Genomic DNA, 12742 nt, shown 5'->3' with positions numbered 1-12742 from the left:
TGTTCTGGTGGTCCCTCTTCCTCATACTCCCCTTTACTTTTACAGTTTTTTTCTTCTAGTGCGTTCTAATGGGCTCCGGCGGGGCTGCTAAAATACCATATGGGGTCCTGTTGATGCTCAATGGCACCTTTTGGTTGATTGATATGGGGCTCTTGGTCCCCCCACACGTTTCCCTTCGCAGTGAGAGGGTAATCCACACTTTGCTGGCTGGAACTATCTTGTTTGTGTGGTTCTAAATTGGTTACTTGCAGCTGAGTATTGGGGTTACGTGGCTGCGTTCACCCTTTTGGAGTAGTCTCAATTCATCTCCATGTTTGTCAATAAAGGAGGCCGTACTTGCTCCTATAAGGACTGTGACATTGAATGGAAACTTTGACAGTGTTCCCACATTTGTACTGTCATGTGTTTTTTTTTGTACGGATCTGTCGGTGTGACTGCCGAGTTTGGTTCCACCGCCCATGACGGCGTATAAGAATCTACTAGTTCGAGGGTTTTGTTGTGTAACTTCTCGCTGTGTCCATGCTTGTAAGTAGTTTAAATCTCACACAGTTTTTTTGGGCAACTTTACTTACCTTGGTTTTGGTCCTTCACGGGTGGTCGCCTTCTGCCGTCGGCAGTCACCTGACACCGGACACTCTGACCACACTCCGCTATGCTTTGCTCCCAACCCGCTATTTGTCCTGGGGCGAGCGCCGGCGTCAGTGGAGGCGGGCAGTCAGAGGCGGGGCCAACAGGCAGCAAGGAGGCAGCAAGTAGAGAAAGACTTCACAGCGTCCTTCAGCTGCAAGTGAACAAAAGAAAGACTGTTATCCACGGGATCAGTCACAGTAGATTTGCTGCTTCTAAAGCACTCACAGCAAGATAGCAAAGCAGAGGTCTCGGCACACCGGACACTCTGACCACACTCCGCTACGCTTCGCTACCAACCCGCTATTTGTCCTGGGGTGAGCCATAGCTCTCAACTCACACGCTTTTGGCGGGTGTCACCCGCCTTGTAAAGGGCTGACTCACCCGCCAAGCCTCCTACATGCCCATTCATTCCAATGGGCGTCTCACCCGCCAAAAACAAAATCGGGTGATTTCACCCGCCTTTGCAACACAATTGGTTGAGAGGTATGGGTGAGCGTCGTCGTCAGCGGATGCGGGCAGTCAGAGGCGGGGCAAGCAGGCAGCAAGTAGAGAAAGACTTCACAGTGTCCTTCAGCTTGAGTAAAGAACCGACAGGCGTGTGGGAGCGTGCGCGCACAAGAGATAATTCGCGGCCTGGACACATTATCTCTAGCACGCCATATTATGCGATATGTCAAGAAGACATATGGCTTAATATTATAAACGGAGAACCCTTAAACATATGCACTGCAGTGTTGACATTTGTAACTGATTTGCAGTCCTAAATTTAAAATGGCAAAGACATAACTACTAATCCCAGAATGGAAAGGAAAAAAAAAACAGTACTGGGTGTTTGTCTTAAACCTGGAATTGGATTACTTGAGAGTTCTATTCTTGGTATAATTACTACACTAGACATGGTAGTATATACATTAGAGATGTATGTAAAGTGGAATCTAGAGTACATTTGCGGCAGTATATATAGTAGTATAAAAATCAATATGTCGAATAATAGTATATAGTGGAATTAACAACCGTTTTTACTATCAAACTGCTATGTAGCCTATTCCGCAGTTTACTAAACTTTATGTTGATCAAAAAACTGCAGTCCTTTGGACATTACAAAATGGTCCACTTTTTATGAAAAGATTTGGGGCTGCCCTGACAACAAGAGGTTTGGACTAAAGTTGACCCAAATGTGCTCAATAAAAATATGTTGCACTTGGCATATGTAAAACTTGTCTAAAAGCAACATACGTAGAATACGTGTACAAAGTAGTAAGGAGTGGAGACCACCATGTTTGTCCCTTGCTCATCCAGAGGCCCCCAGGGACAGCAGGGGGCAAGATGAGGAGACATGCTCGGCTCTCCAGGCGGTGACAGCCAGAAGAACACAGCCCAGAGCCATTACCGAGGAGACAAGAATCGGGAAGGTCGGGCGCGCATGCGCAAAGCGCGCAGCGGAGCCTTCCCTCCCGTATGTTTGAACAGGAAGGCGGACATGTTTGTCGGTTGGTGAGGGCGCCGCCGCTGCCTCCTCCGTTTAAGTTCAGGGCACCGACCGGCACTTAATGACGTGGAGAGAAAACCGATAACAGCAGAGAGCGGCGGCGCCCCTCGTGACATCTGCGCTGGGGCCCGGGGCCAGAGCTGTCACTAGTTCTGGGGGGCCACTGACAGTCGTTCAGAGGGATGCCGCTGAGGGGCTGAGTTAGAGAACTGAGCTCCCAACGCGAAACAATGTCCAGCACTGGTGAGAGCATGGAGGCCCGTTTGGGGCGGATGGATACCATGCTGCGGAACCCCGAGAGCCAGGTTAACACCGACTGCCTGCTGGTGAGTGAGAGACTCGGTGGCAGGCAAGTGCCGCTGCCAAAGAAAAGTGCATAAGGTGGTGCAAGGGAATGTCAAAAAAGACCAGCACGGATGGAGGGAGGGTGGGTTGTAAAGATGCAACCCAGAATCACTGAGGGAGATCGGAGGTATCACAGTTTGCCAGTCCCTAGAGCAGAAGGTGCCGTGCTGTTGGAGTGCTCGGAGCACCTCTGACAACTTGTTGATGTCTGTTGAAAGCTAGGAGTTTTCAGTGCCTGCCCTCAGATCGTTGTGTCAGTTCCCCGAGCTGCTGTCAGTGTGCCCCTCCTTGGGCGGCCCCAGTGCTTTCGTCCCGATGTATGGTAGTTACTGCACAGCCGCCTCCGCCCCGGGGTGTTACCATGCGAGCCCGACACCTGCGGGCGGCACTGTTTACCTGCCCCAGAGACGCACACCAGTCGGGCTGCATCCCAAATAAACGCGCTGTATGTACTCGTCCCTCCAGGCTGTATCTCTCCTATACCCAGCTCTTTTGGGTTAGGGTTTTAGCCAAATGATTGTTTGTGCATAAGAACACCCTATAAGAAAAAGGTGACTATTGCCCGACTTCCTAACACTTCCTCGACTCCAAACCCTTGCAGCTTCTACCAAGTATTGAAAGGTGGCCCTAGGCTCCGCTGGCCTGGCAGAGCACTGCTGTCAGCAGACTAGCCTTTTTTTAGAAGGCTTGGCTACGGAGTGCCCAGTTTCCTTTTTTTTTTTTTAATTTATTTGTATATAATCAAAAAAAGATTTTTACAAAAGTGATTTCCAACCAGAAAGAATCACGACGAAATCCCGACGGAGACTGAGATAAAGTTTGGAAAACAGTCTGTTGATATCAAACAGGCGAAGCCCCGATCGTGAAGTTCTGTTTTGTTCTGTCTATTGCTGAATTCAGAAGTTTAGCCACTGCAGTGTGCCATCGGGTCTTTGGACCTGTAATAAGGCGATTCCACCAAGTTAGTTCATTAATGATGAAAGAGCTTGCCTTCAGGGGGCTGAAAAAGGCAATCATGGCTTGGTGCGGGGCAATGCATCAGCAGGTGTCTAATGGATTCAGTCTCCTCTGGATTTTTGCAAAGTCTGCAGGCATTTTCATTTGATCCAGATCTGATCGCTAAGATTTCCTGCGTAGGAAGGACGTTGAGGCGAGCTTTCAAAAAAGTTCTCATCAGTGCCTTGCTTGGGTATCTTTTACAATAAGCCATAGGTTCTTTCAGTTTGACAGTCATGGGAAGATGACCCAAAAGTTTTTTGGAGGTTTCTTTATCCACGGTATTGATCCAGTCCAGACATTCCAATTTAGTTTTTATCCTAACCGGGTTGTTCTTCTTCGGAGCATGCGATTGTCTGGAGTTTTATATTTTGGTCCATGGCCCACATCTTCGACTGGTTCTTGCCATTTTGAATTTCTTCTGCTATCATGCGGTAGATTTCCAGGCTCTCCGGGTGAATGACTTTCCTGTATAGCTGTAGAGTGCTGTGGTCCACCACTGCTTTTAGGGAGACAAGGCCAAGTTCCCGTCTTATTGGGGCTACAGCTGTGGAGTTCGGAAGGCCCAGCACTGCTCTCCAAATGTAACCCTCTAGTTTTTGCCAAATTAGAGGGGGGATTGCAGGAGTCGCGTCCATGCCGTATGTTAATGATGGAATGATCTTGGCCTTATAGAAACTGATCGCTGGTTGGAGTGAGAATTTGCCATATTTACGATCAACTGCTCTCAGCTGTGCTGCTAAAATGTTTGCTTTAGACCACAATACTTCTTGCATATGCCAGGCTTTCTTAGTACTGTCCAGGTGAATTCCAAGGTACTTAAATGAGTCAACCACTTCGATTTTTGTCTCCTTGAGGTGCCAATGGAGAGTCTCTTTTATTTTAATTTTTTTTTGTTGGTTCCTGGTTTTTGCAAAATCATTATTTTCGTTTTTGATTAATCTCAAGGTTGTTTTCTGTGATGTATGTTGAGAGGTTATCGAGTTGCCGTTGGAGACCGATCTGAGTGAGGTCCAATAGTATGAGATCGTCGGCATACAGAAGTCTCAGGACCCTTATGGTTCCCATTTTTGGTGGAAAAGACCTGATCTTGAGTTGACTGTCTTTAAAGTCTCCAAGAAAAGATATGAATAAGGCTGGGGCCAAGGGGCAGCCTTGCTTCACTCCACGAAAAGTTGGTATAGAGTTTGAAATTAGACCTTGATTGTTGAGGCGTACGTTTATACTGGTGTTTGTATGAAGGTGGATTATGGGTTCCAAAATGCTTTCAGGACAGTGCCAGGTCTTGAGTTTGGCCCAAAGTTTCAGTCTGTCCACTCTGTCGAAAGCCTGGGACAGGTCGACAAATGCTAAGAAAATCCGGCGTGTTCCTGAAAGTACTCTTTCCCTAAGTAGATTCAGGCACATTATATTGGCGCTGGTGCTGGCATTTTTGTGGAATCCTGTTTGCAGGGGGTCGAAACTCAATGAAGTGAAGGCCCATTTGTGGAAGTGTGACAGGAGAATTATTGCAAAAACCTTTCCGATAACATCCAAAAAGGCTATTGGCCGATAATTCAGGGGGTCTTCTCTGGATCCCTTTTTTAAAAATCAGGACGATCACTGCTTTTGTCCAGGAGTCGGGAATGGTCCTACTTTCTTTACAGACTTTGAAGATAGAACTGATACAATTTGATACAATTTGACCAATCGTCTGGATGTTGTTTTAGGTTGCAATTGGCAAGTCCATCTGGCCCCGGTGCTCTTGACGCCTTTAATTTCAGGATTGTAGTTTTGATTTCAACGCAGTCTGTCTGATCAATCCATGCTGTGTCCACTGGTCGACTGAGATCGTTGTCGTTAGCTTTTGGTAATTCAAACAACGTCGAAAAGTGGGCGGTCCATTTTTCTTCCTACACTCGGTTGATCATGTGCGAATTTGGGAGCTTATTTGAGCTGTTAATGAGCGCCCAAAAGTCTCTGATTTTTCTATTGGAGAGAACCTTCAGCATTTTTTCCGCGTCAGACTGATATAGGAGACATCTCGAATTTCTCAGCCACTGCTTTGTAGATTCTTGTTTCGCTCCTGAGATTTTCCCAAAGTATTGGTAAATTCAAGGAAACTGCCTCTTTTTAGCTTCCTTAAAACTCTGCGTTTGGCGACTAGGGCCGCACTGTATTCGTGAGTATGTAGGTTACTTTGGTTGTTGTAATTCTTCCTGGGTTTTTTGAAAGCGAGAAGAAGAGGAATGTAGCTCGATCTCGCCAATCCTTTTTGAGATGCGGGGTCAGACATTAGGTTTGTAAATTGGTCAGTAAGTTTGCGAACATCTGAAGCAATCAAACGAATCCGAGATTGTTGTGAGTTAGTCTCAATGGAAGGATCATAGAATTGCGCTAGACTCCCTTTGTTTCTGCATATGAGATTCAGAAGGTTGTGGTCACTTTGCTTCCTTCTAATGACTTCAAGTGACACTATATTGTCAAACACAGGTTCGGAAACAAAGATGTAATCAAGAGTTGCTGATGACCTGCCACGCTCCCAAGTTGGTATCAAAACGGACGAGTCTGTGGTAGATGCCGAGTTAAAAAGGTTTCTTGATTTCATCACAGAACTCCACACACGTCCGCTGGTTATTGCAGATAGATTAATAGGTTCTGTTGATTTGGGCATATCGGGGATCGTGCAGTTTGCATTGAGATCCCCACAGATCAAAATATTGGGGGATTTGTAGTCTATTGCACTTTCATCGGGTGTGCTGATCACTTTTTCGCACATGTTCACTATAGACTTCTTTCGCGGGTTCCAATATACGTTGACAATTGCAACCAGTTCTGATGCTGGGAGCTTGGCCATTTGGGATGGAAAGTTCCATGTTGTCAAAACGGCCAAAATTTCGTAGCTACAAGTTATTATGACCTTTATGATGGATAAACCGGATCCTGTACGAGTAGCTGTTAGTAGGCCCGAGGAAGGTCGCCCCAAAGGTCCTTTGAAGGCCAGAGATATTTCGATAGAGTAGCCGTCTAGGGCCGGTTTTTCCCTCAGCCATGTCTCCTGGAGACCTATGATGTCGTAGGCTCCCAAGTCATGGCTGTCGGCCTTGGTAAGGTGAACATGGCCTCTAGTGTTCCATGATGCTATACTTAGAGTTTCTTTCAGAGTTTTTTGGAGGATAGGTTGAGGTGTGGGTGACGTCGACTTAACACCTCCAGGTGGTTGCTATCTTTGAGCCCCTGGGTTAGGACTCTACGAAACCAATTCCAGTTCCTTTTTGTGTGTCAGCTATGGATTGTTACAGGTCTTTTCACGCAGCAATTGAGGCAGGAAAAGTTTTGATGCCTTTCCCTTTTTGGTGATTCTAACAAAATGGCTTCACTTTTTTTTTTTTTCTCCAAGCGTATCTATTCAAAACCACAGACGGTACAGCCTCAACGTTCGTTTTAAGAGTCACTTTGTTTAAAACGTGATAGTTTACAACTATTTTTTTTCTTTCAAAACGTTCCTTCTGTGCAGTACATAGCTTCCTTGGACTTTGTTGTTTTATAATATGCTTTTGTACTGCTGTGGATTCTGGACTCTGGTTGAGGTGTGTATTATGTATATTGGTGACATGTCTACCTCTCATGGTGCAATTTAAAATAGTTTAGATAAAACGGAGTAGTGGTAATGATTACTGTATTTGTACGTGCGGTCGCATAGTTGCCAATTCCATGCTGGTGCTTTTTTGGGTCCGATTTAATTAGATATGTGGATGTTCTTTCCGCAGGGGTCTGATTCTTTTGACACTCCAGATATTTTTGATTACACTCCCATCAGCCACCGCCAGCATAGGCAGTGGTGAGCGATGATGGGAGCCGGAGTCGTAAACATCTGAAGTTTGCAGGTTGCAGACCCGTTTTTTTTTTAGTTTGTGTTGGGCCTTTTCAAATATAGCGAGGATGGGGTCATCATCGCGGGATAATGAGCCGCCACCCTTCTCCTCGTGGCATAAATTGAAAAGGGTCATTAACTCAAGTGATAATAACCCTTCCTGAGGTCTATAATCTACATGGTGGTAGTAGCAAAACATGTTTTGCTGTTGAAGTAAAACATGTTAATTTAATAATGGGTAACAATTGGCAACTGAACTAAATTAACTTTATTTTGTAATACTAAATACTAATACTCAAATAACATAGTTGGCCTCATCAATTGAGCATTTTCTTGCAAACTTGGTTAAACTGAAACATTTAACATGAGAGCATTCCTTTGGTGTCATGTAAAGGGAAACGGTTTCCCTATATGAAAGAGAGTGTTGTTCGCTTTCTCTTGTGTGTTAAATAGGATGTTTCAGCAGAAAAAGGCCTTATTGGATTGAGACATCTTGCCTGGAAATTGCAATGTTTTTTTCCTTGTCTGCTTTTTTTTTTTTTTAAACCGTGTTTTTATTCGTTTTCCAACAAAAAAGAACATGGTAATTGTATACAACATTTGAAGGGAAAAAAATCCTGAGCACAGTCGGTACCAGTAATTACTGAATGCCCTGTAAACGTTCTGATTTGCTGAGAGGTCAATACCGATTTTCATGTTTTAATTTATGCAATCAGTGATTGGTACTAAGTAGCCACTTGCAGTATATTCTGTATATTGTGCAGGTTTATAGAATAGTCCCACAAAAAACTGTTATTTGCTTTTCCTATGTTAAGAAATGAGAAATACTCTGTATGGAAGTGAACATTTGAGACCTGAAAATTGCGCGTGTGATGCATGGTATCTTTCTGGCATTTTCTTGAAAGAGTAATGTGTTTTTTTTTTTGTTTGTTTTGTTTTTTTTGAATGCAGGTTTATTTATATATTGAATTCTGCTAAATACACATTGCACTTGATATTTGCAATACTAGTTCCTGGTTATTCGTCTTGTGCAACATTTGTTCTCGACAGCTTTTTCCTGATCTCTGTGCGTGTGGGATAGCTTTGCTACTAGCCTTTGGGCCTCATCACGAGTTGGGTGGTATCCTGGCGGTATTACTGCCGGGATATCGCTCACGTTAATAGAGTTACCGCCACCCGGTCCGGCTCTATTAGCACCGGAAGAAGGGTTGAGCGGTAATGGGTATTCCCGATTCCGTCCGTTGGACCTAATGGGGCATTTTTGGCGCAATTAGCGCGTGCTATTAGCGCCAGAAAATGGGTATTAAGTTGGCGACTTTACCCCCACCTTAGAGCTGGAGGTAAATGCTGCCAGACTCATGATTGGACGGACCATTTAATGCGGCAGTAATAGCGTTACCGCCGGATTTAAGGGTTACCGCCCAACTCATGATGACCCTGTTTGTGTTTGACACAACTCTGCTTATCTGCCATTTACTGTATTTGTCTCCCCCTTCTCCTTTATTCAGGTCAGCCGTGCTGGGATCGGTAGTGATCTCTCATATATTAACCAAAACAGTGCTACCCCTACTATATTTGTTACAGCAGTGTTGTTTTTTTGTGCAAAATAGGTTTATTTTTTTCTGGATATTAAACGGTGTGTCTCATACAGTTAGTTAGTGCCGCTCTGTATTGTGTACAGCATTGCCAACTCTACCGCATTTGGTGGAGCAGGATTCTTTCTTCGCCCCCTCGTTTGGTCTCTGGTTTTGGTGTAGCAGTCATGTTTCTCCTGCACGTTTTGGCAGTGTGTATTTTTATTTTATTTTAACAATTTAAAAATAGAGCAGAAATAACAGAACGTACACTGTTTAACATGAGTGGGCAGGATATAAGCACATGCTGACAAAGTGAATCGTGTAGGCGCATAAGGGAAGCAAACTGGTAAAAGCATTGACACTGATGAGACATTAATTTTGAAAAGGATAGTGCAGGGATTGAAATTAAGATTGGATAAGCTGGAGCTAAATGTAGCTCCTGGGTATCCAACAGTGACCTGGCGCTACCACTGGGGAAGGAGGAGCTAGTGCATAGCTATCTGCAAATCTAATTTCCGCATATGAAACAAACATCATTTTGTCCGTAATGTATGACCCCTTGAGCTTTAAATGTTGTTTATCTGGATTGTCCTAAATGCACAGAGTAATATTCACATGGGTGTGGTTGTTTGGCATCAGTTGCCTGGGGAGCCAAAGGTAGCCCCTGTTAGCCGTTGGTGTGTCAAGCTAACCAGGCTCTTACAGGTAACAAACAGAAGCTAAATAGCTCCCACTATCAGGCAGCTAACCCCTCTCGTGGGTTATACTTGCCAAGTAGCTTCTGAATTTGCTCAAGGAATCCTAAGGTCTTGTCATGTTGTGATTCATGTCTCGCCACTGCCTCTCATTTGGTTCTAGGCTGTCCATGTTAGAATTTCTAAAACTATTTTAAACCTCCTGAATTTGTGACGGAATATCAACTTTTATACTGTGCTTTGATGGATATCAGTGTTTTCATCTGAATAAAGCGTATCATCAAATATGTACTCCAGTCTAACAAATGGCAGGGTTGCATAATCTCTAATCAAATGGAACACCTTGTGTTTATGTAGTGACCTGTTTTCCCTGTTGCCTTTGTTAGTATGTATGGAATGTTGAGTGAGTGACATAGAATGCAGCTTGTGAGAATGGTGATGTATGAGTGAGTTCTGAGTGAGTCAGTTGGTGAGATGTAGACCCCTTGAGAGGATGCCGGTGCATGTTGCCCTAAGCTTAAGTGTACCTGATTTGATGTACTTGATGAAATGTACAAGAACTTAATTAAAGAAGTAACTAGTACATCAGAAGATGTCAGTCATCTTTTCATCTTTAGCAGAACCCAATCTTTACAATGGCGACGAGGATGCTAGCTGTGCTGGGGGGACAGCACAACGGATGGGACATGCACTGCCCCCCAGCCAAGGAAGAAGATCCTCTCAGGTAGGGGCAGCGCTGTTTGGCTTTAAGCGCTGGATCCTGAGGCGCAGGATGCAGAGAGCAGCGTCAGGGCCCGTGCTCACGGGGGCCTGCCAGCTGGCGGGCAGGAAAAGGACTGTGGGATCAACCCAAGAGACTGTGATGATAAAAGTGAACATTATTGGGGCTAAGGGCCCAGGGACAAAGATGCAGGGGCTTGGAGCCTATAGCGATGCAGCATCTGAAGAGGCTTGGAGCCATTTATGTGCTTTGTAGGGGCTTGGAGCCATTTGGCGAGGCGTTTGGAGGGGCTTGGAACCCATGAGCATAGTGTTAGAGGGGCTCAGTGCCCAGGAGCACTGTATCTAAGGGATTTGGAATCTATTGGCAGCGTTTGATAAAGGCCATGGGGTTCAAATAACATTATGGAGGGCACAAAACGTGGCTGAGGGAGTCTGAAGCTGTCGGTTGCTTTAGTGGAGCTCCCCATGTTTATTGCCCAGGACGGCACAGGGGGTGTCTTGGTGGAGTGGAGCTGCAGTGCAGGCTGTGGACGAGTACTACACACAGCGGCGATAGCAGGAGGCACTGGTGCTGCTTCAGGTGAAGCGGAGGGGAAGCGTGAGGGACCAGTTTTGTGGACCATGTGAGATGCGTGGTGCGTAGCGGGGAGGTCCGTAAGAACCGCAGTGACCATTTGGGCGCTGAGCTCTGTTCTCCTTGATGGCTTAGCAGAAGTGATGACGTCAGGTTTGGAGCCTGAGGAGCTGGCGATGCATCCGAACGTGCCAGTGAAAGGCACTCGGTGGGGAAGCCGATTGTTGGGATGGAAGATTAAATAAAGGACCTTATGACGTGGTCTGACGTCGCAACGTTACGAGCTGGGGGTAGGAGGTACTTCCTGTAAATTTTGGGCCGCGTAAGCAGCTACTTGAGAAGGGTCGCACTGTTGTGACTATGATCAGTAATCGCTGTGGCGGTATGGAGATTGGCGTGCTGTTAGGACACTGGCGGCAAATGAAGGAAGGTGCCGCGGTCAGTGGATGTGCCCTTAGTAGGATTTTGGTGCGCATTTCAAAAGCGAGTGAACGGAGCGCAATGGTCATCGGACCAAGGAGGAAGAGTGGGACCGTAGTTCCAAAGGTACTTGTGTGTGTGTGTGTGTGCTCGATGTTGGCAGAAGGAGGAGCACAGCGAGCACAGAGATGAAGTGCCAAGTGCTCGATTTTTGACAATGTTAATTTTTTATTACATTGTGTGTAATTTATGCAGTTGCTATATACTGATGCCTTGGTGAGGATGCAGTGATTTTATGGGGTTGAGAGAAACTGAAGCTGAGATGTAGTAGCTGTTTAGAGTTTACATATTGGGTAATATTGTAGGTTAACAAGTCTTTCTCTTTAGTTGATTCCTTCTAGGTAGATTAACATGTGTGGTGTGAGCCGGATGTTAGTACCTGTTAGTGTCATGTGAGGCCTGTATAGTGATGAGACTCTTGAGAGTGTGTGATAATGTGTTATTTATATAGCGCTTTACAGAGCACATAGTTACATACAATATCACCCAACCGAAATTGATACTCATTTATCGACCTCGGAAGGATGGCGCTGATGGTGGTGTGAGCTGGAAGAGCTTGAATGTTGTGGCCTCCGTTTTATAAGAATTTGTAGTGAAGATAGGTATTCATATTAGGTTTTAGTGTGCCTATAAAATTCTATTCCCACAGATGGACTTTTAATGGCAATTGGGCAGTGTGCAGTAATTTTTGTGCAATATAATTTGACGCTGATAAGATGTGTAATGTTTTTCCCACAGATGGACTCTCAAAAATAATGGGCAGTGGGGACTGGTAATTTTACAGTAAATTAGATGAAACAGGATGTGTGAAATTTTTTGCCACACTAATTATTTTATTTTGCAGGTGGGACTTTACTTCAAGTTAGAGAACTAAGAATTTTAGTTAAGTTTTAGGTAGAAATGCTAAGTATTCACAGTAATTACATTGGTTGTATACGAATTGTACGAATGACAATTGTTCGAATAGCAATTGACCTTCTGCACAATTGACCAAATTTAAACGATCAATTAGGATATATATGCGAGGGGAAACCCCCTGCAGCCCTCCACCCAATCCAGCCCCTCACCCAATCCCCTTATAATATTACTACCCCAACCCATTATATAAATAAAAATGACCATACGGTCAATTGTGCAGAAGGTCAATTCGGACCCCTGTTATTCGAACAATTTGGGTACTAGCAATTACTTTTATTGCAGTGTGTGGACATGGTGTGCGATCGCCTATGTGGGTGTGCTAGAAGTGCTTAGTGTTTGTGTATGAGTTATGTTGAGATTCCTCACAGCAGGTGTGTTGGCTATTGTGGTGGTCCATGGGACACAGGTAAGTGTTGGAGGTGGCGATACGGCACCTTGGGTGTTTATGTTGTATGGTGTTGT

The 12742-nt window shown here is 45.0% G+C and overlaps 1 protein-coding gene across 1 annotated transcript in view; it reads left to right on the top strand.

Annotated features, from left to right (window-relative positions):
- The first annotated feature begins 2060 nt into the window (after positions 1–2060).
- ROCK1 (Rho associated coiled-coil containing protein kinase 1) overlaps positions 2061–12742 on the top strand; it is a 3300884-nt gene continuing 3290202 nt past the window's right edge. The window contains exon 1 of the mRNA XM_069620881.1: positions 2061–2445. Coding sequence (XP_069476982.1) covers positions 2350–2445 — 96 coding nt within the window. The 5' untranslated portion in view covers positions 2061–2349. The remainder of the gene's footprint in view (positions 2446–12742) is intronic.

Source organism: Ambystoma mexicanum, chromosome 5q (genome assembly GCF_040938575.1).
Source record: "Ambystoma mexicanum isolate Mex_15411 chromosome 5q, UKY_AmexF1_1, whole genome shotgun sequence".
Taxonomy (NCBI): domain Eukaryota; kingdom Metazoa; phylum Chordata; class Amphibia; order Caudata; family Ambystomatidae; genus Ambystoma; species Ambystoma mexicanum.
The sequence above is the reverse complement of the archived record's forward strand: the minus strand, read 5'-3'. Positions and strand labels throughout refer to the sequence as shown.